This window comes from Lissotriton helveticus, chromosome 5_1 (assembly GCF_964261635.1).
Source record: "Lissotriton helveticus chromosome 5_1, aLisHel1.1, whole genome shotgun sequence".
NCBI lineage: Eukaryota > Metazoa > Chordata > Amphibia > Caudata > Salamandridae > Lissotriton > Lissotriton helveticus.
In genome coordinates this window covers 1,958,683,264-1,958,710,467 of record NC_136065.1, presented here as the reverse complement: position 1 = coordinate 1,958,710,467, position 27,204 = coordinate 1,958,683,264, and the positions used below count along the sequence as shown (strand labels likewise).

Below are 27,204 nucleotides of genomic sequence, written 5' to 3'. Positions count from 1 at the left end.
AAGGCGAGATGGTCCTGGGTCAGCCGAAGGTGGATGGGGAGGGAGTTCCAAGTCTTGGCAGCCAGGTAAGAGAAGGATCTTCCTCCGGCGGTGGCTCTTCGGATACGTGGTACGGCTGCGAGGGCGAGGCTGGTGGACCGTAGCTGGCGGGTGGGCGTGTAGAAGGTCAGGCGGTCTTGGAGGTACTTGGGGCCCAGGTCGTGGAGAGACTTGTGTGCGTGGGTGAGGAGCCGGAACGTGATCCTCTTGTCGACGGGGAGCCAGTGCAGGTTCCTCAGGTGGCTGGAGATGTGGCTGCGTCGGGGGACATCCAGGATGAGTCGGGCGGAGGCGTTCTGGATGCGCTGGAGTCTTTTCTGTAGCTTGGCTGTGGTTCCGGCGTAGAGGGCGTTTCCGTAGTCCAGTCGGCTGGTGACGAGTGCCTGGGTGACAGTCTTCCTGGTCTCGGTCGGGATCCAGCGGAAGATCTTGCGAAGCATACGCAGGGTGTTGAAGCACGATGAGGAGACGGCGTTGACTTGTCTGGTCATCGAGAGGGAGGGGTCCAGGATGAAGCCCAGGTTGCGTGCGTGGTCGGTTGGCTTGGGTGCGATGCCCAGGGCTGGGGGCCACCAGGAGTCGTCCCAGGCGGAGGGCGAAGATCCCAGGATGAGGACTTCCGTCTTGTCCGAGTTCAGTTTCAGGCGGCTGTCCTTCATCCACTCGGCGACGTCTTTCATCCCTTCGTGTAGGCAGGTTCTGGCGGTGTCGGGGTCTCTGGTGAGGGAGAGGATCAGCTGGGTGTCGTCGGCGTAAGAGATGATGTTGAGGTTGTGCTGGCGTGCGATGGCTGCGAGAGGTTTCATGTAGATGTTGAAGAGGGTGGGGCTGAGTGAAGATCCTTGCGGGACGCCGCAGATGACTACGGTGGCCTCGGAGCGAAACGGGGGGAGGCGGACTCTTTGTGTTCTTCCGGCGAGGAACGAGATGATCCACTCCAGTGCCTTCTCTTGCCTTCTCTTCCAGCGCCAGTCGCCTTGGCCGTGGCACCACACCTCCCGCTTTGTGATTCTCTACATTGTCTTTCAGTTTCTATGCTATTGAAGTTACAATGTAGCCCATGGGCTATCAATGCCTGCCTTTTCTCTTTGCAGGACCACGTTTTTGATATTCATTAAAAGCAGTTCAAGTGCCTTTTGTTTTCCCTAGTTTGTTTGTATGCGTGCAAAGACAAGCTTTTCAGCATTGTTTAGCCTGTTGGATCAGACAGGCTGCATTGATTGTTTAAAAAAAAAAATATATCAGTATATATGGAAAATGCTACTTCCCCAGTATGCATCTGTTCTTGGCATGTAGAGCTGTAGATTCACATGCTTTGTATAGCCTGCCATCTAGTGTTGGGTCTGGATGTTTGGACTTTGTTTTTCTTCGCCATAAAGGGTGATGATGGAGTTAGTAAGAATAGAAATAGATGTCCATGTGTGTTGTATCTAAGTAAGATAATACTGCAGCAGATAAAGGTACCTGTGGAGGCAAGTGGGTGCATATGAATCTACAGCTCTACATGCCAAGAACAGATGAATACTGGGTAAGTAGCATTTTCGTTTGAGGCTATAAACTGTAGATCACATGCATTCGCATAGACTATACAGCAGTTATCTTCCCAGAGGTGGCTGACCTGTATCTGTTGCAGTAGTTTGAAAAAGTGTTCTTATGACAGCCTGGACAACACTAACTTGCTGTTTTGCATGCACATCTAAATAGTAGTGTTTTGTGAATGTGTGAGGTGTAGACGAAGTTGCAGCCTGACAGATGTCATCTAAGGGTATAATCCCTAAGAATGCCATAAAAGCCACTAGTTTGCGTGTGGAATGCGCTCTAGGGGGAATGGTTAATGTGCGTTTGGCTTTAATGTAGCATATCTGGCTGCATTTAACTATCCATCGTGCAATACCAGTTTTTCAAATGGGATTGCCTTTATGCGGTGGTGAAAAAGCAACCAAGAGCTGTTTGATTTTCCTAAAAGATGTAGTTCTTTCAATGTAAGAGTATTGCTCTTTTCATATCTAGTGTGTGAAGAGCACGTTCTGCCACTGCGTTTGGTTGAGGGGGAAAAACACTGTTAGTTCAATAGACTGATTGAGGTGAAAGGCAGAAACAACTTTAGGTAAACATTTTGGATTAGTCCCAAGAACCACTTTGTTATGCTGAATCTGTAAAATGGTTTTTGTATGGTTAGTGCCTGGAGTTCACCAACTCTAAGAGATGCGATGGCTATAAGGAAGGCTACTTTCTAAGTGAGGAACTGTAATTCACATCTGTGCATAGGTCTTGTAAGGACAGTATTAAGGTTCCAAACTGGAGAGGGTGGAACTCTAGGGGGAAGGATTATTTTGAGTCCTTCCAGGAATGCTATGATTGCAGGCACTCTAAACAAAGACAAATGTCAGTTTTATTAAGCGGCTATTGCAGCGGGGTGCGTTCGAATAGAGGTGAATGCTAAGTTACAGCGCTGTAGGGGTAAGAGATAGCAAATTATGTTTTGAATGGAACAACTCAGTCTCGTCCTCCTGCTTCCACACCCTCCGCCTCCTACGAAAAACCTTCAAATGGATCCCCCTCAAACACAGAAAGACCGTCACTCACGCCCTGGTCACCAGCAGGCTCGACTATGGCAACGCACTCTATGCTGGAATAAACAAAAACCTCACCTGCAAGCTACAGAACATCCAAAACGCCGCCGCAAGACTGGTCCTTAACCTGCCAAGCCACTGCCACAACTCCCAGCACTGGCGCACACTCCACTGGCTCCCCATCGAAGCTGAAGTCACCTTCAAGATGCTAACCCATGCTCACAAGGCCCTTTACGACACCGGACCAGCATACCTGAACAGCCAACTCAAATTCCACGCACCCCAAAGGGCCCTACGATCAGCCCAGCTCTCCTAGGCCGTAGTCCCCCACACTAGAAATACCAGATCTGGAGGCCGCTCCTACTCCTTCTGCGCGGCCAGAGCCTGGAGCGACCTTCCGCTCCATCTCAGACAGATAACATCGCTCCCCAACTTCGCAAGAAACCTCAAAACCTGGCACTTCGACAGATCCCCTCCTTGATGGACTGGAACCTGCGAACGCCCCCCCCCCCCCCCCAGCGCCTTGAGACCAGGTGAGTAGTCGTGCTTAACAAACACCTGATTTGATTTTGATTCGAAGCATCTAGTGGAGTGATTTGATGGTTTGCACAGTAAATTACAAATAGTTTCCACTTTGCTGTGAAGCAAGCTCCTGTGGTAGGACGTCTAGCCTCCTTAATGACGTTCATACAGTCTGGCAGGAGATTAAGGTAGCCAAACTTTATGATTTCAGGTGTCAGATCACAAGGTTGAGTTGATTGGGATCTGGATGTCTTAGCTCTCCATGGTTCTGAGTGAGAAGCTTGGGTGAGAGGTGTAGTTTTTGAGGAGTAACTACAGATAGTTCCAACAGGGTTGTGAACCACGGTTGTCAAGCCCATGTGAGAGCAATCAGGATCATTTTGAGTGAATGCTGTGGCAGCTTCTGAACCACTAAATGAATGAGCGGGAGGGGCGGAAAAGCGTAAGCAAAAATTCCAGACCAGTTCATCCATAGCACATTGCCTTTGGACAATGGGTGTGGATACATGGACGCGAAGTTTGGGCATTTTGCGTTCTGGTATGTGGAGAACAGATCTATTTCTGGGTAGCCCCACATTTGAAAGAATGGAAGGAGAACTTGAGGATGTAACTCCCATTCGTGGATCTGTTGTTGATGACTGAGCCGATCTACAACCAGATTGTCTACTCCTGGAAGATGTTCCGCAGAGATATATCTTTTGAAGAATGGCCCATAATATGCTTTGAGCTAGACGAGAGAGCTGCTGGGAGTGTGTACCTCACTGCTTTTGTATATAGTACATTGCTGTCATGTTGTCCGTCAGACTAGTACAGTTTGTGGACTAGATGGACTTGTAAGCCTTTTAACGCTAGAAAAATTGCCAGAAGTTCCAGGTGGTTTATGTGGAACTGTTTTTGTTGTGGAGTCCAAAGACCCTCAATGGTATGATTTTGCAGATGAGCTCCCGAGAGCAATGCGTCTGCTGTTGGCACTATTTGTGGAACGGGCTCGAGGAACGGCCACCCTTTGGAAAGGTTTTGTGTGTTCCACCACTGCAGAGAGCGGTGTTTGCAGCTGTCTACCAGCACCAGATCTGTCAGCTGGCCTTGAGCTTGGTTCCAGTGACGTGCTAAGCATTCCTGTAGAGGACGCATCTGGAGTCTTGCATAAGGGACTATTAGAATGCAAGAAGCCATCCTTCCGATTAACTGCATGAACACTCGAGCTGGTAATGATTGTAGAGGTTGAACTTATGATATTAAAGCCTATATCTTGCGTACCCTGACTAGGTTGGGGTATGCTGGAGCTTTGCAAGTGTCTATTGTAGCTCCTAGATAAACTTGTGTGTTGGATGGTTGGAGGTGGGATTTGGTGAGGTTTACTGTGAATCCCAAGCAGTAAAGCAACTGAATTGTTTTGTGGGTTTGGTAAATACAGCATTGTTGTGATTTGGCTTTTAAGAGTCAATCGTCCAGATAAGGAAACACGTGAATGTGTTGTCTTTTTAAGTGAGCTGCAGCTACTGCTAGACACTTGGTGAAAACTCGGGGTGCTGTGGTTACGCCGAATGGGAGGACTATGAACTGGTAGTGTTGACCGTCCACCACGAACCCAAGATATTTTTTGTAAGTGATGGGAATGTGGAAGTAGGCGTCCTTCAAATCCAAAGTGGAAAGTCGACTTGCTGAATCAATCGGCGCACCTGTTGGAGGGTGGCCATGTGTAAATGATCGGATTGATTGTAGAGATTTAGCTGTCGGAGGTCCAATATTGGTTTGAGAGAGGCGTCCTTTTTTGGAATTAGAAAATACAAGTGAGTAAACTCCTGTGTCCTGATGAGTCAAGGAGACTGGCTCTTTTGCATGTTTTTGTAACGGGGAGAGAACTTCTTGTTTTAGGAGGGTAAGATGTTCTGATGACATCCCACGATTTATGGGAATGTTTGGTGAAGTGGAGGTAAGTTCCAGGCAATAACCATATTGGATAATTTGTGTTACCCACTTGTGTGTTGTGATGGAATTCAAGACAGGTAGGAACGGTGCGAGAGGTCCACCGACAGGAGAGGAATGATCAGGGGTAGTGGAGGGAAGTCACTGTTTAGCGGCAGGGGAAGTGTGAGTGGAGTTACCTCCGCCTCTTTCTCTATTGTTATTTCCTTTGTATCCTCCCCGAAAATATCCTCTTGATTAGGAAGGTTGATTGGGACTTTTATAAGAAGGTGTTTTCTGACGCAGTGGTCTTCGAGCCACCCCTATAAAAAGAGCGACGAAAGGAGCCCCCATTAGAAGGTAGTTGTAAGGCCCCCATGGACTTAGCAGTTTATGTCTTTTTTCATTTTTTCTAATGAAGAATCATCTGTGGGGCCAAAAAGCTGTTCCTAATCAAATGGCTCATTAAGTAGTGCTCATTGTACTTCTTGCTTGAATCCCGAGGTTCGAAGCCAAGGGTGTCAGCGTAGCAAAACGCTGATGTTAATGGCACGCGAGGCTGTATCAGCCGCATCGAGGGCACATTTAATAGAAGTGTTTCTAATGAGCTTACCCTCTCGAATAAGGTCGTGAGCTTTAGCCTTGTATTGATCTGATAAGTGCTGCATTAGTTTTTCTAGCTCGTCATAGTGAGCTCTAACAGAATGCACCAGAAGAGCTTGTGCATTGGCAATTTGCCAAAGATTTGCAGCTTATGACGCAATTCTCTTGCCTGATGCGTCTATAAGTTTCGACTCTTTGTCAGGAGGAGGGGCGTCACCTGTAGTTTGAGAATTTGCTCTTTTTTGTGCATTTGAAACGACAAGAGAATCTAAAGGTACCTGACCCCTGATGTAAATTGGGTCCGTGGGAGCGGCTTTATATTTTTTGTCTACCCTTGGCGTACGTATTCTAGCTCTAACAGGGTCTTTGAATACCTTGCTGTCGTGTTTTATCATACCTTTGAGCATGGCCAAAGTATTAGTGTTTTTTTGGGAGGGAGCGAAAGTTTCCACTAAGAAATTCTCCTCCAAGGGACCAGTATGTAGTTCCACCCCATGGTACTGAGCAGCTTTAATAATAAGCTGTGCAAAGCCAATATTGTCATCGGGTGGTGATGGTCTGGAGGGTTATAGATCGTGTCATTAATATGATCCGGGTCCTCATCATAATCAACCCAGGGGTCTGAGTCCTGTGGAATGTTGTCCTCATTATCCCCATCCCCATCATCCTCATCCTGTGGCACAGGTGAGAAACGTGGTGGTGGTGAGTTTGTTGTCGAAATCAGTAAATTTGGGGAAAAAGGTGGAGGAGAGGGAGATGTGTAAGGGTTAGTACCAATGTCTTTTTTAAAAAAATTTTTTTAAGAGGTATAAGGTAGTGTTCAGGGAGATCCAGCTTTCGTTTTTTAGGAAGTCTTGCTTGATGTTTTCCAGTTTCAGGGTCAATATGCAATTGATTCTGTTTTGCATCCAAAGATTCTTGTGGAGGAAGTTCTTGTGGAGGAAGTTCTTTGGATGGAGTCTCTTTATCCTTTTGTTTATATTCAGAATGTTTAAGAGGGCTTCTGTGTTTTTTGGGCTCAGTGCCCTTTGGGGCGGGATGTTTCGGCCTTGAAGGTTTGACTTTACCCTGTTTCGGATCCAAATGTTTTCCTTTAGTTGGTTTTGACTCCAAAGCTTCATCTTTAACTGGTTTTGGCTCCGATGATTTTGGTTTAGCCTGTGTCTGTTCTGAAGCTTTTGGTTTAGGTGGTATGTGCTCCGAAGCCTTGGCTTTATGCAGCGTCAGGCTTACCCTTGGGTTTTGGTGACGAAGATGTGGGTTCGGCACCTGCATGGGGTCGGCGCGATCCCGAGCTGGAAGGCTTGTCCTTCTGGTTCACAGCCAGGTCCGAAGGTGGGGCGTCTGAAATGGTATCACGGTATCACGGTGTCGACCTGAGCCGAGGGCAAAGGTGTAACCGGAGTCTTTGGTGTTTTTGTGGGCCGTTGGGGCATGTTACTCACTGTTAGTTGAGCTGGAGTGACGGTCGAGTCATCTTCTATGTCGCAGTCGTCTGCTTTAGACGGGAGATGTGATCTTGGGCGGCGGGTAGGATTTCCGACTCCTCTCCGACGATGTCTGGCACCGGACTAGTGCCGCGTCTCATCTCGTGACCTCGAGCCAGATGGTCACAAATTGTTTTCTTTAATCCGAATGATCGACAGACCTCGCAGTTGATTTCTTCGTGTTCTGGGGATAGGCAGGGGTTGCAGACCGTGCGCAAGTCCGTGTGTGGGAACTTAGCACCACACCCGGGGCATTTCTTACATTGAGTCCGTTCCATGGACTGCTGGTGTTGGCGGCGCGGTAGGCCTCATGGCCAGCGTCGAAGCATCGATCGAAGTTGTTGGATTTTACGATGCACGTCGAAAGGTAAATTGCAATCGAAAACAATAACGCTGAGTGTTAAGGATTGCACGTCAAAAAGGTTTGAAGTCCATACCGAACCGGAGCGCCGCAAGACCTATCTGCACCCGATGGCGGAAAAAACAATCTGGGGATGGAGTCGGTGCCCATGCGTACTATCACCGTAAAGAGGAGTTACCTACCTCGTGACTACAAACACTTTTTCGAAAGAAAAACAAAGTGCAAACATCCAAGCCCAACCCCAGATTGCGATCTATGCATATGATCTACAGCTCGTATGCCTCGAACCTGCATGAACACTTGAGGCTGAAACTGAGAGTAAAGTCTGCATATTGCAGACTCTAGCGGGGTTGGGTGAGGCCAAGCCTTGAGCCTTCTGTGGCTCCCAAATAAGCTTCTGTGTTGGATGGTTGGAGATGGGACTTGGACAGATTTACTGTGAAACCAAGATTGTGGAGCAACTGCACTGTTTTGTGAGTGTGACGCAGACCGCTTTGTTGCGAACTGGCTTTTATGACCCAGTCATTTAAGTATGGGAAGACGTGCATGGTTTGTCTTCGTAGATGAGCTGCCAGGCATTTGGTGAAAACCCTGGGTGCGGTAGTTACTCCAAATGGGAGCATCTTGAAGTGATAATGCTGATCTGCTACCACGAACCTGAGGTATTTGCGGTGAGCAGGGTGTATTGGGATATGGAAATCAGCGTTTAAGTCCAGAGTGGACAGAAAGTCGCCTTGCTGAAGGAGCAGGAGCACTTGTTGGAGTGTCACCATATGGAAGTAGTCCGGCTAAATGTATAGATTTAGTTCTCCGAGGTGTAGCTTAGGCCTGAGAGAGCTGTCATTCTCTGGAATTAGGAAGCACAGAGAGTATACACCGGCCCCTTGATATTGTAACGGGACTAGTTCTATAGCTCCTTTCACCAACAGAGAGAACTTCCTGCTGGAGAAGGGTGAGATGTTCTTGTGATATTGCAAACGATCTTGGAAGAACGTTTGGTGTAGTGCCTGTAAGTTCCAGGCAGCAACAATATTGTATAATTTGTACATTTGTCTGTAGTGATTAAGTTCAGACAGGTAGAAATTGGGAGAGATGTCCCCCAACAGGAGCGGAATGATCGAGGGAAGAGGGATGGGAGGGGGGTAGGGGAAGAAGTCACTGCTTGTTATATGCAGGGGAAGTGCGTGTTAAGTTGCCTCTGCCTCTTTCCTTGCTGTTTCCTCTAAACCCACCTCTAAAATAGCCTCTTGATGAGGGCGATTGGTTGTTGCCCTTGTAAGAGGAGGAGGTATTCTCTGTGGATATATAGGATCCCCTATTTGAAGGTAACTGCAAAGCCCCCATGGACTGTGAGACATCAGTGTCTTTTTATTTTTTCCAGTGAAGTGTCAACTGCTGGACCAATGAGGTGTTCTTTATCAAATGGTTGGTTGAGAATGGAGGCTTGCACTTCAGGTTTGGATCCTGAAATTCTGAACCAAGCATGCCTGCTTAGCAGAATTCTGGTGTTTACTGCGCGGGCTGCTGTGTCTGCTGCGTCTAATGCGCACCTGATGGAGGTATTTGTGATTAGTTTACCCTCCTGAATAAGGTCATTAGCTTTTGATTTATGTTCATCAGATAGACATTGCATGAGCTTCTCTAACTCATCATACTGAGCCCTATCATATCGAGCTAACAAAGCTTGAGCATTTGCAATGCACCAATGATTGGCTGCTTGAGAAGTTACCCTTTTGCCCAAGGCATCAATTAATTTTGACAGCTTATCAGGAGAAGGGGCCTCACCTGTGGTCTGAGTTAGCTCTCTTGCGAGCGTTGGAAACCATAAGAGAATCCAAAGGCGGCTGACCCTTGATGTAGGCGGGGTCACTAGGTGCAGGTTTATATTTTTTCTCCACCCTGGGGATAATGATTATTGCCCTAACAGGATCTTTAAAGATCTCATCTGTATGCTTAGGCAACCCTTTAAGCATTGTCAGTGCATGAGTAGCTCTTTGAAAGGAACTTGGGGTTTCAAATAATAAATTCTCTTCTAAAGCCTCCTTAAGTAGCTCCACCCCATGATAATAAGCAGCCCTGTTAAGTAGCTCAAAATATCCTATAGTCATCTGATGGTGAGGGTCTGGTCGGATATAAATCAGTCATTATTCGTGTTTGGGTCAGTGTCAATATTCCCATGGGTCAGTATCCTGTGGCCTATCCTCATCCCCTTCATCCTGTGGGTCAGGTGATGGTGGTGGTGGTGAATTTCTGGGTGTGATGAGTAAGTTTGGATTAGAGGGCAAAGTAAGTGGAATGTAAGGTGGAGAAGGGTTAGTACCCACATCTTTCTTCTACAGAGGAATGTGGTAATCATCCCGTAGGCCCATTTTTCTTTTTTCAGGCAGCTTGGAATGGATATGTCCAATGTCTGGATTTATTACCAGTTCTTTCTGTTTCGGATCTGAAGGTGGAACGTCAGACCGAGGCTCTTTTGGTGGAGTCTTTTTGTCTTTGGTCGCCGTTTTCGGCGTGGAAAGTTTCGGCGTGTACCTTTACACGACGCCCAAGGTTTCGGATCTGCACCGGCTTGGTACCGACTCGAGCTCGAAGGCTTTTCCTTGTGTTTCGGCACCAGGCCCAAGGGCAGGGCACCCAAAACATTTTCTTAGTGCCAATCTTGGCCTGAAGGCAGAGGAAGGACCAGAGCCTTTTTGGACTTGTGTTGACGGGGCAAGGGGGTTTCCTTACTTTGTTTGGGGTGGACTGCATTTTCATTTTTAGGTCTCGGCCTAGCGTTGCACTGCGCAGCAGTGTTCACGCAGCCGAGATTTAATGTCAACAGTATTGGGGGCTTAAACCCGCCCCTCTTCTCCATTGGCTGGCCTCGTAAATGCTGGCCAGCCATGGGAGGAGAGGGGCGTCACTCCGTTTAAGCCCCTTCTTTTTGGGATTCAGGGGTGTGTTTTTTACTTTCTTTCTGTTTTTTCTCTCTCCTCTTCCCATTGGCTGGAATTTTACCTTCCAGCCAATGGAAAGAGGAGAGAAAGAAAAACACGCCCCGAATCCCAAAATCAGGCTGCGTTTCTCCGAGGCATTTCTGTCTAGCCTCGGAGAAACATGGTGGCGTTCACGGCGTGGTCCGCTTATCACTCGGAGCTTGCTTGTTTCTTTCTCGTTGCAGGTCGTTTAGGACGTCAGATTTTCAGAACGGGAATCGGCTTGCTGTCGTCCGGAGTAGTGATCGTGGCAAGGAGCTGGGGTTGCGGCGGTAGGATCTGCCGAACGGTAAACCTACATCGAGGATCAGCTGTTTACAAGTGATCAGAGGTTGCAGGGAGCGGCAAGCAGTGACGGAGCAGGGACTGCGGCGGAGCTGAGGGCATCTTTTCCCAGTGAAGGCAGTTTTCTTGTTTTTATTGCACCATGGGTTGCGGTATTGGGGTCTTTAAAAAACGCACTTACGGGGTTTGTTGTGGCTGTTTCCCACATGGTGGGACTTCTGTCTTTAATTTCATGCGCAGCACTCCTCAATGAGCCGCGAGAGTCCTGGAAACACAGCGATACATGGGAGCGGAGGTGACGTCATTCCACCCTTCAGCAGCAGATTGTTTCATAAAAAGGGAACATTCTATAGCCAAGGACGAAGGAAATTCAGTTTGTTCTGCAAGTTATAAAACGCTTCTTCAGTAAATATGACACTTTTATGTAGTGTTGATGCTGAGTTTAGTTAACTAAATGCGCTTAGCTCAGGAGATAACAGAGCTAAGAGGTGAGGTGAATTGTCTACGGTAACATATTCCGAGAAATTTGTCTATTAACCCCTTGCATGCTGATGACGGCCCCCGTATGTCATGCATCACAAGGCTCGTGCTGGGGGCCGTCGTGAACCCGCCCACTCTTCATAACGGCCGCACAGGCGCAGAATCGCGGCCGCGCCCAAGGGGTTAAAAAGGCCAGCGAGTTGCTGTGAAAAGTTCGAACTTCTGCTGGGTAAGCCAACCCTTAATCTTTGAGAGGTTAATACATTAAGCACAATTTAACTATATGATAGTAAAGCATATTGCTTGCAGCGCTATAAAGTAGCAAATGTGTTACCAGGCGCTATTTAGAAATACTATATAGAGTACATGGTGGAATTTGTGGGGACACAGCTTCTGGATTTTTGGGGCACCAAACAGTGGGCGCAGGTCGTCCCAGCAGTCGCTCTTAAAATCACAGTTTTAAAGCCTTCAATTGCGATTTTTAAAAACGCTTTTACTGCACGAGATAACTGAATGTACCCCACCTCCCCCCAACCCACTTAATTCTGACCCATAATGTTCAACTTTCATATGTTAGGGCTCATCGCACTTCAGCCAGATGCACTCGCATGCGATGTCAGACCTCGTCCGCTGTGGGGCGGGTGAGTCCCCCACCTGCCTTGAGAATAAATATATGCTGATCTTGTGCTAAAACTTTCATGCCGGTGGCTGACATTGCACAGGTGCCCCCAATTCACCTTGATTTGCTATGGGGCTAATAAGGAGCTGCGAAAAACATTGCAGGTTGACACCAACGGTTTCATACTAACTTTACAAAGTTTTGCAATGTAACAAATTTGAAGGTGCCCAGAGAATTTTTAGGATGCATTTGGACAAACGGAGTTTATGCTTTGCTCAGTGGATCTTAAAGATGGCCGACTGCATCCTTCCCCAAGGGATCTCTCTGAATCCGACCCAAAGCAGCTGGTGAGAATCTGGCATGCCCAATTCAACTCAGAAGAAATCTTTGTGAAAAAGGCCCATTGTTTGCTTAGCGCTTATTTCGCCGAAGACCATTTCTAAGCACTCATGAGGAAGTATCCTCAAGTGTTTTCAGAAAGCTTTGTTTTGGGATGTCAGTGTTTGTTGTAGCTTTGTGGCTCTGTCTGTGTGTGTGGCTCTGTCTGTCTGTGTGTGTGTGGCTCTGTCTGTCTGTGCGTGTGGCTCTGTCTGTCTGTGCGTGTGGCTCAGTCTGTCTGTGCGTGTGGCTCAGTCTGTCGGTGTGTGTGGCTCGGTCTGTCGGTGTGTGTGTCTGTGTGGCTGTGCGTGTGTGTGTGGGGGGTCTGTGTGTGTGGCTCTGTGTCTGTGTGTGTGGCTCTGTCTGTGTGTGGCTCTGTCTGTGTGTGGCTCTGTCTGCGTGTGTGGCTCTGTCTGCGTGTGTGGCTCTGTCTGCGTGTGTGGCTCTGTCTGCGTGTGTGGCTCTGTCTGCGTGTGTGGCTCTGTCTGCGTGTGTGGCTCTGTCTGCGTGTGTGGCTCTGTCTGCGTGTGTGGCTCTGTCTGCGTGTGTGGCTCTGTCTGCGTGTGTGGCTCTGTCTGCGTGTGTGGCTCTGTCTGCGTGTGTGGCTCTGTCTGCGTGTGTGGCTCTGTCTGCGTGTGTGGATCTGTCTGCGTGTGTGGATCTGTCTGCGTGTGTGGATCTGTCTGCGTGTGTGGATCTGTCTGCGTGTGTGGATCTGTCTGCGTGTGTGGATCTGTCTGCGTGTGTGGATCTGTCTGCGTGTGTGGATCTGTCTGCGTGTGTGGATCTGTCTGCGTGTGTGGATCTGTCTGCGTGTGTGTGAGGGTGCGTGTGGGTGCAAATGCAATAGGTCTCGCATTTGCGAGAGATTAAGCTATTGGGATTGTAAATGACAATGCCATTTATTTCTAGGTTTTAAAAACTAAAATAATGTCATGAGCAATGCCAATAGCTCTAACTTTAACAAGGACGAGACCATTGCATTGTAAATGCTTGTTGTTGTAGTCATCTGTAGTGGCAAATAAACTTTTGAATGTTTTTACACTTTGGCAGAGTATTAAAAATAGTTATACTTCTCCTTTCTGATCTGATTTTGTCCACCAGATCCGACTATAAACTCTAAACAATACAAAAAAATAACTCTCAAAAGCAGTTCACCCACTTTCCCGACAGTGTAGCATCTCGTCTGCTCTTCGACCACACCCACTATCACCTAGCGTACGTATTCGCATGATTAGACTGGAGGTGTCTGTGCTTTTTTCCGTCTGCTAGTAACTTCAGCACCATTTGACGAATCTTCAAGAAATTTTTCTCAAAAAGTTCTTCCACCTCAGCTCTTTCCTTGAAACGGACAGGGTGACCCAGTCAAGCAGGGGTCGAGAATAAAGGGAGACCAAAAACACAATAACCCCATGCAATTTCAATAGGGATTGTTTTCTAACAGCATTACTGCTCAAACAGCTGTACAGAATTACACAAAATTTGTCAGAAAGCTAGCTCTTTAACCAGAAACCTTGCTTTTTGGAATTGTGTGTAAATAATTTCAAACGTTTTTGAGCAATTAAGGTTTAAAATTTGTATGTAGCTGAATGGTGGGTCAAGTAAGTATTTATTTCAAGTAACTAACTCGTGCCCTTGTCATGCACTGCTTACATTACTCATGATGTGTTCTATGACCTCTTTAATGACATCACTGATGACTTCTGAAATAACATTGATGACAACTGTAACTGGTAAATGTCAGTGTTTTTTTTTAGTTCAAAATGGTATGTTTAAACTGATATTTTCACTTAACTACAACACTTTAACCTTTGTTTTCTTCAGTGAAAAAAAAAAAAATATATATATATATATATATATATATCTCATACAATAAAGTATTTTATGAGGTACCTCCTTGGCATATTGCCTTTAACCCCTATGGCTTTTTAGCCAACATATTTGAAAACCATAAATTGTACTATATGCCTCTATAATTTCAAAATATGTTCAGCAATGGTGGTTTCTTCACAAAAGCAACAGGTCTGCATCAGACGGCTTCCATACATCAGACGACATGGCACAGGAAATCCCTCTGGTGTGGGCACCAGAGGGATTTCCTTTCACCCATAACAGCCTCAGGAGCTGGGGAAGAGGTTCCCCAGCTCCCGAGACCGTTTAGTTTGTTTTACTGAAAAGACGATCAGCGGGTACATTTCGCCGATGAGCCGATCAGCTCATTTCAGTTTCACTTTCTAAGTGCACGTGGGGCTGTCTCCGCTCCTTTAACACGTAGTAAGACAGGAGAGGGATCATTGGAAAGGCGAGAATCTCCCTTTTTCAATGGTACCCCTCACTAGTGGATCTCTGCTTGGGGATCGCCTCAGGAGGTTGATGTTGGACCAGCTTGAAAGTACCAGTGGACATTTTTTTGGTCGCATGGGCCATGATGCAGGACCCAAAACCCAGCCCACACACTGGCACTTTCAAAATGGCACACTGGCACTTTCAAAGGAAGATTGCATGAAATGCCAGTCCATCACGGTCCATTGTTCAAGCCTAAACAAAATAGCTTTGGTGGTTCTACATATTTGAGGTGTTTTACTTCTTATTTTTTGGAAACAGTTGGATGCATGTTTGAGGGGAAATTTGCATTGTTGTGATACACTGTATACTTGGACTGTTTCATGCATATTTTCAGAGTGTTTTAGTCATGTTGAGGTTCAGCTTGGTGCACTTTTTGGAATGTCTAGTGTACATTTAGGGACATTTTGATATATGCTGTAGACTCCACTTATGTTTTGTAGGACATGTTGATGCATATGTGAGAGGCAATCTAAAGCACAATTGGTATGCAGCCTAAGACACATTTGAGGGGACTTTTTGAAATGTGTCGAGTCTGCATATTTGGGTGCGATGCATGATTGAGGAAGCCACATGTTCATTTTGCTCACAATTTCTTAAGTCAACTTGTCAAGCATGAGGTGAACTTTAAATATTTCGTTTTCTTTACATGTAAAGGTAATGTGCGTTAAAAGCACACCAATCTAGTTTTTATCATAAAACTGTAAAAGCATTTGCGTGTTTCAGTGGCTGGATACAAGACACTCACAGGCAAATCCACACGTTTATTCCCATACAATTTAAATGCCTGGATTGAGAGCCAATGCCAATTTGGCAAACACAATTACCTGATACAGCACAAACAGCTGATGGGAGAACAAGTCAGAATTGTCTTGGGGGTTCACAGAGGGCCAGGGATCACATGGGAGCTATAGTTGACTCCAGGGCACTGATTCTGCACAACTTTTAGTACAGTAACAGCAGGGCATTGGTTCTGCACTACTTTTAGTACAGTAATAGCATTCTAGTTGTAGTTCATTTAAGTTGGTCTATTATTAGCATACTACATTAAACCCTGGTTTTGCTCAATGTAGTATGATATTTGGAGGACGAAGATTTTGTGGCGACATTCTTGTAAAGGTTTTGGGCATCTGCAATTATTTTTATTTACTTTTATAAATTAAGCATGTGAGAAGTCCTCCATTGAATGTTTGCATGAGTCTCCTTTAGGTCTCTCAATAAGACCTGTTGCTTTTTTGCAAATGTAGCTACAAATTGTCCTGGAAAAAGTAGCATTTAACCTTTTTTCAAAACTTTGAGAATTACCTCTGCAATAGACTAAGGAAAATCGGGCCAGCTGATTATGCTTGCTTATTACAATTACGGTCCCCTACTAGTTTCAAATTTCACCAGCCACCACTGGCCTGAACCATACTAGGTGTGGTATGACCAGTTTGCGAAAAACTTATGCTGGCTATTTATATTACACCACTCTACTCCATTGCTTCTGAGGATACTCAGACTTATTAACAATATGAAACATAATGGAACGTGAACGTCCTTTCAGACCTGCCTGGTAAATCTACGGCTTTCTAGCCAGAACATTGGTACAGTTATATTGTGCATTGTGGGTAATCACTACTCACACTTTATTTTTTTTTTTAAAGAGTTTATCGAGAAATTTAAATCCCTAAAAGCATCACAACGTTCATAAAGATAACCCAAGTATTTTAAAAATACACATATAAAAAGGTTAAAAAAGTATTTACTACTTTACCCTAAGGCCAGTTAAAAAAAATCCCTATTGTATTTGTGACATCACAAATTGCCAAACTCCAATGGAAAGAGTGACCGCTGCACACTTCTTAAGCTCGTTCAGTTGATGGCAAGCATGAAAATCTCTTCCGAGGCTATTATGGGATCCCAATCCAATGCTCATGTGTTGAATGAAGGTGTCCGGTGTCCGTGATGGAGAACTAGAATTACAAGTACTAGTTTATCTTGCGCACAGAGAGACACGCACGCACAGGCGCACGCACGCACAGGCGCACGCACGCACAGGCGCGCGCACACACAGACAGACGCGCACACACACAGGCGCGCACACACGCACACACAGACAGACACACGCGCACACAGACACGCGCGCACACAGACACGCGCGCGCGCGCACACAGACACGCGCGCACACAGACACGCGCGCACACAGACACGCGCGCACACAGACACGCGCGCACACAGACACGCGCGCACACAGACACGCGCGCACACAGACACACAGACATGCACACACACGCACGCACACACAGACACGCACACAGACACGCACGCACACACACAAGTTACTTGAACCACCCTTGCAGACTAAACTGTGCTGGAACCAAAGAAGAAAGAACTCAAACAGGTAAAAATTATACTTTTATTTAAATTTGAGAAAACCAAGAGTAATTTTATCTGTGGTTCTTTAAATTTCTTATTCAATACATGGCCAAAACATTTAAAATTCTGGGGTTTTCCAGGCAGAAATGAAAATTAAAAAAGAAAGCCCAGTCATCGGAGAGTAGGTGCATGCAGCTCCTACCACTAACCCCCGATACAGGGCATCAGACACACAAAAGGGCCACAAAGACAGATACAATTGAAAATCATTTTTTATTATGCATACATCTATAGATTCTTTTCAGCTATGAAAAAGGCAAAAAAGTGCTTTTCTCTGAGGACTTTAAAGAAGTTATTTTCTTTCCAAAGGGGCGCAGTGGAGACTTGGTAGTACGAGATGAAGATTTGGTGCCACAGTTAACAGATCGTCAAACACTAAATTAAGGTCCCACTGTCAGCTGTATTTTTGGTCCACTAAAACTGACTTCACATTAAAATACACCCGCTCACTCCTTTGGTCGATGACTGGCATTAAGGTTAGAAGTTGTGCTTTGCTGTGCCCCCCATATCCAGTTTGTTTGTTCGACCATCTGCTCTTCTGTAGCACATATACAATCACTTGTACCCTATTAATCTTTTCTGTATTTATACAACTCATAGGATGCTCAAAGAACAGATCACTTGTCTACCACTACATCAACTGGCAAGGCCAGGCCATGACCATTTCAGACTGCGCACAAGGCACTGAGAACCATCAAGATGCTGGACCTAATTGTACAGAAAATTAAGGAATCAATGCTAGAGGAATTATACAACAGTATGGAGTAACATGCACAGACTGTGCCCTTCTTCCGATAGCTATATGCCTACTACTTGACTTAGTCACTGTAGACCTCATAACGGAATGTGCTTCAAATACAACCATGTTTTTCTAAGTCAACATACAAATTCCCCTGTCAGCTGTAAACTGTAGTCTGGCAATTAGGAAAATAAACAGGAATGGCCCTGCCAACATCCAGAGACAACTTGGCACCAGTTCATGAGGCCTGCCCAGTAGGAGTACATCAGAAGGTATTGCTACTTCCAATTATAAAGTGTTATATTTAGCCTATCTTTGATAACCAGATTTGACAGACTCATCCCGTTACTAGGAGAATCCATAATGGATGTACAATCACAGCAGCTTCTGAGATGAATTAATGCAGGCATGGTTTGTAGGACGCCTTGACGCTTGTGAAACAATGTGATATGGTCTACACTTGAAAAACCTGACTAACCAATACATAGAGAGCACAGCCAATGGTAATTCGGAAAAGGCGCCCTCAAATTTAAAAAAAAACCAATGTATTCCAGTAGTGGGTATGACATAGTACACTTACAATGGTTTGCCTTCGGTAGGTGTCATTTAATGCAGCCCAACCAATTACATGTACAAAGGGTAAATAAGTTAAAGAATTGGTCTGAAAGGGGAAGTCCATATTTTTCTATAGATTTTGGTACTTGTGGTCTTGAATTTATAAGGACATGAGCAGCACTACAAATGCCAGAATGAAAGGAAAAAGACTGGATAGTTATTCACAAACACAGTCAACTTAGGAATTCAGAAAAGAATGCACTCCGTTAATTCCATTAATTGAGCAGCAAATAAAAAGCATTTTGATGTGCCACACATAATAACGAGTCTATAAACTTAAGACTCAAGGGTCCAAAACAGCACCTATCATAGAATATAACTGAACAGTAATAATGACAGATTTTTGAATTATGGCGGTGCAGGGATTACGTTTGGATTTGAGAGCATGGTGTTTCTATGAAGGAATTTTTTTTTTTTTTTTTAATCAAGATTATACGATTAGTCAAATACCATGAGATGGTAAAACAAAGATAAAAATCAAATGAAACCATTTATCTTTAAAATTGCAAAATACATTATTTTTTTAGAATCAAAATAAAAATGTTTAAAAAACGGCTACAAACTGTGGTGTTGATCAAAATCAATCTGGGCTGATGGGCCCAAATGGATTGCAAACCGTTTTTACAAAGGTTAGAGAACAGAATTACAAAGATTTCAAAGCAAGAAAGTGAACTATCAGACACCTCCTTAAAACTCACTCTTCCAGCCCTGTAGGGTGAGTACAGTGGGGCGAAATCCTCCATGAAGCAGTTCTCCTCAGACAAACTACTGAAGAGAAAAAGCATTGTATATTTCATTTTTATCAACCATCATTTTAATAGGATTTCACAATTTTACACTAGTTTACTTAGCTTTTTGGTCTTTTGATAGACTGAGCAAAATAAATGCAGGGAAAATATGCTCTCCTTTAAATTAAAAGGAGGGTGGCAGGAGGGTCATGTTAGTGCTGGATATCAGCAAAGACATTTTGAGCAGTAGATTCTTGGGAAGAATACCTTCCAGCTCAGTGGAATAGGCTAGGAAGAGAAGCAAAAGCTATCTGCAGTAAAGGAAGCTTTGGAAGAGATTCTCTGCCAGAATCAACTTTTCCAGCTCAGCAAAAGCAAACTAAGAGGAGAAACAATAGGTATCTGTATTGAAAGACCTATGCAAGTTTGTGTCTCCCCATCTTAGCGATGGCAGGCTTGTGAGAGAATTGAGGGCTATTGGCATTACTACACACACTGATTGTGGTGCTCAGCGATACGGTACGATCCCAGCTGTATCCGAGTAGATTTTTAAGGGAATCTATGCAGGTCTTCATCAGCCAATTCTATAAAGCAGTTCAGCACTTCCAAGGGCAGTGCTTTGTTGAAGACAAGTTAGAGAACAGTCGGCCACTGGAGTTCCATCAACGAGGTCTGAAAATTCCAGTGCCTGTAAACTAAGATATGAAAAATTACCATTATGAATCTTCACCCCCTATTTAGCTCTCTGGAGCCTTCTGCATTTTCTCTTAACAGCAGCTGAGAACATAGCATGGAACCCGCTCCTGGTGGTTCTTTAAGGGCTGGGTTACTGCTTTTCATCCACAAGTATAACAGGAATTTTTGTTTAAGTCTCAAAATCTTTCTTTTATGTGGGATGCCACATGTGGATCAAGGCCAAGTGGACGGTAATATCGGCAAAGTTGATCAAAAGTCACAAGTTCATTCCTACTGCCCTCCCCCGGCCCACACTCCCTCCCCCCTCCCATATACACACTTGGGCTCCACCCTCGTCGGATATTGGTTATCCTTTCAAAACCTCACAGGTAAGAAAAGGGTGAAGGAGAAAAGCTAAAAAGCAAAAAGGCAAAATCTCCATAATCATCTGCAGTGAGAGGTGGGCGCTTCAGACTGCCCTGGAATGAGGTGACACCTCTGTGCATGGTGCCACACTGGAATGCTTCAGATGCGCTGCACAGGTTAAGACGATGAAAAGGAGGGGAAGAGAAGGGACCAATGGCGTTGGTTGGCATTGAGATCAAGGACGATCTCACTTATATGACCTCCACATAGTTGGCGGGCAGCATGCCGGTGTCCCCGGTGCGCTCCACTGTGCCATACATCCAGCCCTCATCGATCTGCTGCACGTTAACAATGATGTCACCATCCTGGAAGGATATCTCGTCTTCATCAGCTGCATTGTAATCGTAGACCGCTCTGAATCGTTTCTGGAATGACAAAGAAGACAGTGAGCACTGTACTATTTCCCACCCCATGCAGTGCCTGGATACCCCACAGGGTGATTAGCGCTATACAAATACTGATTGATTGACTATGCTCCACATGCTCGACCTCATCTATCCTAGGGCACTTGTCAACTAATTCTCCTCAACTGACACCATTACCAGCCCCGCCTCTCCAATACAGTCATTGCAGAACATCTCACATTTCTGGCAGAGCAGCCCTCAAGCAGCCATTCGGTAGTTACTTGTAACTACAGTTCTTCTGCCATCTTCCGTAGATTCACTTTCTATAATAATCTCCTTTTACCAGGATGGGAATTCCCGGGAATTTCAAATTGCAGTAAACAGTGGTAAAAAGGCAATAGGCCCAACAACAGTACAGGAGCTCTCCATCTTCCCCATGAAAACACAACAGCTCAGATTACATAACACAAGTGTGAAGGACACTACATACAGAAGAGAGTCCCTGACCGGGGAGAGGGAGGTCTGCATGTGAATTTTTGAAAGAACTGGATCTACAGGCAAGTAAATAATTTATTTTCCAGCATTTGATCTTTCCTAGATTCACGTGCTTGAATCGGAATAGCTAGTAGTACATAATCTTTGAATAAATGGGAATCAGGCTGAAACAGGCTGCGTAGAACTGCTTGTCCCGCTAATGAGTAGGCTGCTGTAGGCAGTAGTGTTTGGTGAAAGTATAACTGCTATTCAACATGGCTGCACAGCATATGTTCCATAATGGCACAGTAGCATAGAGTAATGCTGTTGCTTCAAGCAGAACACTCTTGCTCTACACCCTGGAGCAAAAATGTTGCTTTTGTGTGACAAAAAAGTGATGCAGATTGACAGTCAATGTACAACTCCATGCCTTGATAACGGACGCCCTCTTCAAGGGTGTCCCAAAAGATACAAATAAACTGGGATATTTACGCAAGTACTTAGTTTTATTCACGTAGCATCTGATACACCTGCAACATTCAGTGACAAAGATATTTCTTCTGTGGATGGTTTAGTAAAAAATGATCGAAGGATGATGGGTTCATTTAAATAGAAGATGGCGATTAGGAGGTGAGCACTGTGAGCTCAGTCACACCAATCCGATATCCTGCATTAATCTTACTTGAACAGTGATCGGCTGCCTTTGAGGAATGAAAGGAGTGCCCTAACTGAAAAATACAGCATTTGACTCAAGTGAGCCAATAACTGAAGGAGCTTTGGTATTATAGGAAGCTGGCTGTGTATATGATATTATCACTAGGTGGTAATACCGTACAGAGAATCCAGGGGTTCCCCAAAAGTGTACAGGGCTGCATGTAAAACCTCATGTGATCTATTAGTGGTAGTGGGGGGAGCAGCCTAAGGCCTAACACGGAAGAGTGTAAGACATTTATTGCACACACATGTTCAATAATGGACACGTCTCAAGAAGGAGATACAGACCAATTTTATAAAATTATACTTTGTATTTTGTTTTAAGACCCAGGTCTTCGTAATAAGGTAAGTACGTTTGTAATCAAAAATATTTTTCACTTTCAAAAATCGACACTTTGAAACCTTTTCACACTGCCCAATGTTCTCATACAGGGACAGACATATCTTGGTTAAACCAGTGAATGTGGAGCTTGCAATTTCAGTTCTCAGAGTCAAAAGTCAGCAAGGGTCAGGGATCAGTTAAGTAACAAAACTGCACCGGCAACAGCACAGGGCAGCTAGGTGCAGAGGTGAAAATCGGTGTCCGATCTAATGATTTCAAATGGAGACAGGGGGTGCCTGGAGCGCCACGGCTGTGCACTATATTTGAAACCACATCAAAACCAGGCAAAAACTGGAGGGTTAACCATTCGAAAGAGGCACTTTCTCCCAGTTAGAGACTGGCAAAAGGCAGCACCCTTTTAAAGTCAAGATGTCGGGCCATAGTCTGCCCAGCTGGTGTCAGCGTCCAGTGGTGAAGGAGCCGGAACAGTTGAGTGCTTGTGGCACAAGGAAAGAATGTTACTTACCCAGTAATCATCTGTTATTGGCATGAAGAGCTGTAGGTTCACATGCTTTGCATACTCTTGCCATTTAGTGTTGGGTCCGAATGTTTGCCATTTGTTTTTCTTCGAAGAAGTCTTTCCTGTCACGAGGTAAAGTGACTCCTCCTTTCGGTGATAGTGCGCATGGGCATCAACTCCATTGTTAGATTGTTTTCCCGCATATGGTGAGAATGGAGTTAGGAAAGGTAGAATAGATGTCCATGCGTATGTATATAAGGAAAACTGCAACAGGTATAGGTATCGGGGGTGGCGGGTGGGCGCATGTGAATCTGAAGCTCTACATGCAAAGAACAGATGCTTACTGGGGAAGTAACATTATCCGTTTGAGGCATGTGAGCTGTAGATCACATGCTTTGCATAGACTATACAGCAGTAAACTCCCAAAACTGTAGCTGTTGCAGTGTTTTAAGTAGTGCCTGGCCTACATTAGCTTGTTGCCTCACTAACACATTTACACAATACTGTTTGTTGAATGTGTGAGGTGTAGACCATGTTGCTGCCTTACAGATCAGCTAGGGGAATATTCCCTAAGAGGGCCATAGTAGCCCCTATTTTGCGGGTGGAATGCGCTCTAGGGGGTATTGTCAAGGTTCTTTTTGCTTTTACACAACATGTTTGGATACATTTCACGATCCATGTTGCAATGCCTGATTTAGATATAGGATTGCCTTTGTGTGGTGTCGAAAACGCAACAAAGCGGTTTGGGGGTCACCAAATCTTTTATTTTTTCTACATAATATAGTAGAGCTCTTCTAACATCTAGTGTATGTAGAGCCTGTTCTGCTACAGAATCAGGTTGAGGAAAGAATGCGGGTAACTCAACTGATTGATGTGAAAAGCAGAAACCACTTTAGGAAGAAATTTGGGATTGGTTCAAAGAACAACTTTGTCTTTGTGAAGTTGAAAGACAGTCTCTTGTATAGTTAGTGCCTGGAGTTCACCAACTTACCTTAAGGAAGTGATTGCAATAAGAAAAGCAACCTTCCATGAAAGAAATTTTAGTTAACACTTGCGCATTGATTCAAAGGGTGGACCTATTTGCCTTGTAAGGATAATGTTCAAGTTCCAAACTGGTGCAGGTGGAGCTCTTGGTGGTATTACTCTTTTTTGTTCTTCTATAAAAGCCTTTATTACTGGTACTCTGAATAGAGGTAAGTGTGGTCTGTTTTGTAAGTATGCAGCTACTGCTGCTAAATGCAATCGAATGGATGTGTAGGCTAATCCAGATTGCTGTAAGTGTAAGAGATAACATGATGTTTTGCACTGAAGCATCAAGGGGATTGATATTGTTACAGTATATATCAAATTGTTTCCACTTCGCTGCATAACATGCCCTAGTATTAAGTTTCCTAGCCTCTTTTCGGATATTCATAATCTGGTGGCAATTTTAAATAACCAAACTCTAGGACTTCAGGAGCCAAAGCGCTAGGTTGAGTTCTTTGGGATTTGGATGCCTTATTTCTCCATGGCTGAGGGAGGAGACTGGAGTTGAGATGCAGCTTTTGGTGTGGAACTACTAAGAGCTCTAGCAGGTGGTAAACCAAGGTTGACATGCCCATGTGGGAGCTATGAGAAGGAGTTTGAGGGATCATTGCCTGAGCTACCGAACTACTAGCGGAATAATTGGGAGAGGCGGAAAGGCATAGGCAAATATCCCTGACCAGTTCATACATAGGGCATAGCCTTTGGAGAGCGGGTGTGGGAACCAGGTGGCAAAGCTTGGGCATTTTGCATTTTAAGCTGTGGCGAACAGGTCTGTAAGGAAATCCCCAGCCCTGAAAGTAGGGAAGAAGAATCTGGGGATGAAGTTCCCACTCGTGGATTTGCTAACTCTGTCTGCTGAGAAGATCTGCAATCTGAATGTTTACTCCTGGAAGATGTTCTGCTAGGAGATACATTTTGTGATGTATGACCCATTTTCAAATGGCTTGTGCTAGGCATGACAGTTGGAGAATGTGTGTCCTTCTCTATTTTTGTAAATAATACATAGCTGTCATGTTGTCTGTGCGGATCAGGACAGTTTTGCCTATTCGGTGAGTTTGGAAAGCTTTGAGCGCTTGAAACACTGCTAGTAGCTCTAGGTGATTTGTACTTTAGTTCCACCACTTCAGAGAGCGTTGGGTGCGGCCAACTACTAACACTAGATCGGTCAACTGACCCTGCAACTGGTTCCACTGATTTGCTAAGCATTTTTTAGGGGGGCGCATGTAAAGACTTGCGTGGGAAAAATGTTATAATGCATGACGCCATAATCCCTAGCAGTTGGATGAATACTTTTGCTGGTAATGATTGATTGGGCTGAAATTGAGTGAGAAGGGACTAAATACTGTGAATCCTGGCTGTATTGGGAGAGGCTAGAACTTTGAGCGTCTATCGTGGCTCCCAGGTAAATTTGTGTGTTGGAAGGCTGTAGATGAGACTTCAACGCATTTACTGTAAACCCTAGATGGTGAAGTAATTGAATAGTGATTGGAGTGTGTTGGCTTTAATGAGCCAGTCATCCAGGTATGGGAAGACATGGATGTATTGTCTCCTCAGATGTGCTGAGACTACTGCAAGACATTTGGTAAATACCCTGGGAGCAGTGGTGACCCCCAAACGGTAGTACTTTGAATTGGTATTGATGACCCGCTATCATGAATCTGAGGTATTTGCGATGAGCAGGGTGAGTTGGAATGTGGAAATATGCATCTTTTAAATCTAGATTAGACATAAAATCGTCCTGTTACAGAAGTGTGAGCACTTGTTGAAGTGTCACCATGTAGAAATGCTCTGAAAGTGTATAGGGGTTTAGTTCTCCAAGGTCTAGAATAGTCCTCAAGGAGCCGTCCTTTTTGAGGGATGAGAAAGTACAGGGAGTACACGCCTGTCCCTTGATGTTGTAACAGCACAGGTTCTATGGTTCCTTTGAACATGAGTGATTGAACCTCTTGATCAAGTAAAAGTGAATGTTCAGTGACATTTTGTGAGAACGTGGTGGAATGTTTAGAGGATTGTTAGTAAGCTCCATTCAATAACCATATTGGATAATTTCTAACACCTATTTGTCTGTAGTGAAAAGATTGTCAAATGGGGAGGAATTGTAGAAGACGTCTCCAGACAGGTGTTAAATGATCGGGGAAAGTGTAGGCAAGTCACTGCTTGTTGAGGGGAGGGGAGGGATACGTGATGTGGAACCCCTGCCTCAACCTTTGTTGTTGCCTCTGTATCCTCCTCTAAAGAAGCCCCTTGTAGAGGAAGATGGATTGTTGCCCTTGTAGGAGGAAGCAGTATTGTCTGAGGACATGGTTTTAGACCCTCCACTGTAGGAGTGACGAAAGGTAGCCCCGATTAGATAGAGACTTCAGAGCTCCAATAGGCTTGGCTACATCAGTGTCTTTTTTCATTTTTGCTAATGGTTTATTGACTTTGGGCCCGAAAAGATGTTCCTTGTCAAAGGGAGTATTTAAAATAGACTATTGGACTTCGGGTTTAAAACCTGAAATCCTTAACCACGCAGGTCTCCTTAATAACACACTAGTGTTGATCTCTCTAGCTGTGGTGTCTGCAGCATCTACAGCTCATCTAATTGAGGAATTGGATAAGAACTTCCCTCCCTGGACTAAATCCTGCGCTTTTAATTAATCTGGGAGGTGTTGTAGCAATGCTCCATTTTGTCCCAGTGTGCCCTATTATACCTGGCTAGCAGGGCCTGGGTGTTGGCAATGCTCCAATGATTTGCTGCTTGGGAGGCTAATCTTTTACCGAAGGCGTCTAATAGTTTTGACTCTATGTCTGGAGGGGGAGTATGGAGTAGTTTCTTACCTGTAACTCCAGTTCTGTAGTAGGGGTATCTCTGTTATAGTCATAATCTAGTGAATAGTCCCGCCCATGTGCATGGACCCCGGAGCAATCAAAAATAATCTCTTAAGCTGTCTTCATTGCAGTCCTGCATAGACACTTAAGAGAGAATTAAGACAAATAATGCAGCCTAACATATACAAGGCTACAAAGGCCACCACTTCATCTAAACAGTGAAAAGGACAGCCCACCATGTCTGGTTTAACACTATTTTACCAAGTTTTCCTCACAGGGAAAACACCCCTTCACCAAAATCCTTTAAATGATAGAGAGGAAGGGTTGGACAGACAAGCCCCCATAGGCTGTCATTATGTGTCTTGAAAAGGGATACCGTGCCTTTAAGGAACTCTCCAGAGACCCTCGGTATCCCAGGATGCACAGCCAAAGTCCTTTTACTTCCAGTTCTTTTTTAAGGTGTATAAAGCAAGACCTGTAGCAGACCGTACAGTACCATTTTCTCCACTGGGGAGGAGAGCGGGTGCTTATGACTATAACAGAGATACCCCTACTACAGAACTGGAGATACAGGTATCAAATCAAATCAAAATAAGCTTTATTCGATATTACCAAAGAATATCATATAAGCATACAGTAACAGGAAAAATAATACAATACATTTAGACAATTTCATTCAAATAAAAAGATAAAGAAAAAGATGATCATCATTTAAAAAGAAAAATCAAAAGAACCAGGGTCAACTTAAATAAAAGAAAAAAAGGTTAAAAAGTCTAAAAAGAGGAGTAAATTTAGGTAGGACCTTGCAAAGTTCAA

General features: G+C 44.7%; 1 protein-coding gene across 1 annotated transcript in view; it reads right to left on the bottom strand.

Moving 5' to 3' along the window:
* Nucleotides 1-16,960: 16,960 nt before the first annotated feature.
* LASP1 (LIM and SH3 protein 1) overlaps nt 16,961-27,204 on the bottom strand; it is a 659,855-nt gene continuing 649,611 nt past the window's right edge. Inside the window, exon 7 of the mRNA XM_078645624.1 lies at nt 16,961-20,542. Within this exon, the coding sequence (XP_078501750.1) occupies nt 20,369-20,542 (174 nt within the window). The 3' untranslated portion in view covers nt 16,961-20,368. The remainder of the gene's footprint in view (nt 20,543-27,204) is intronic.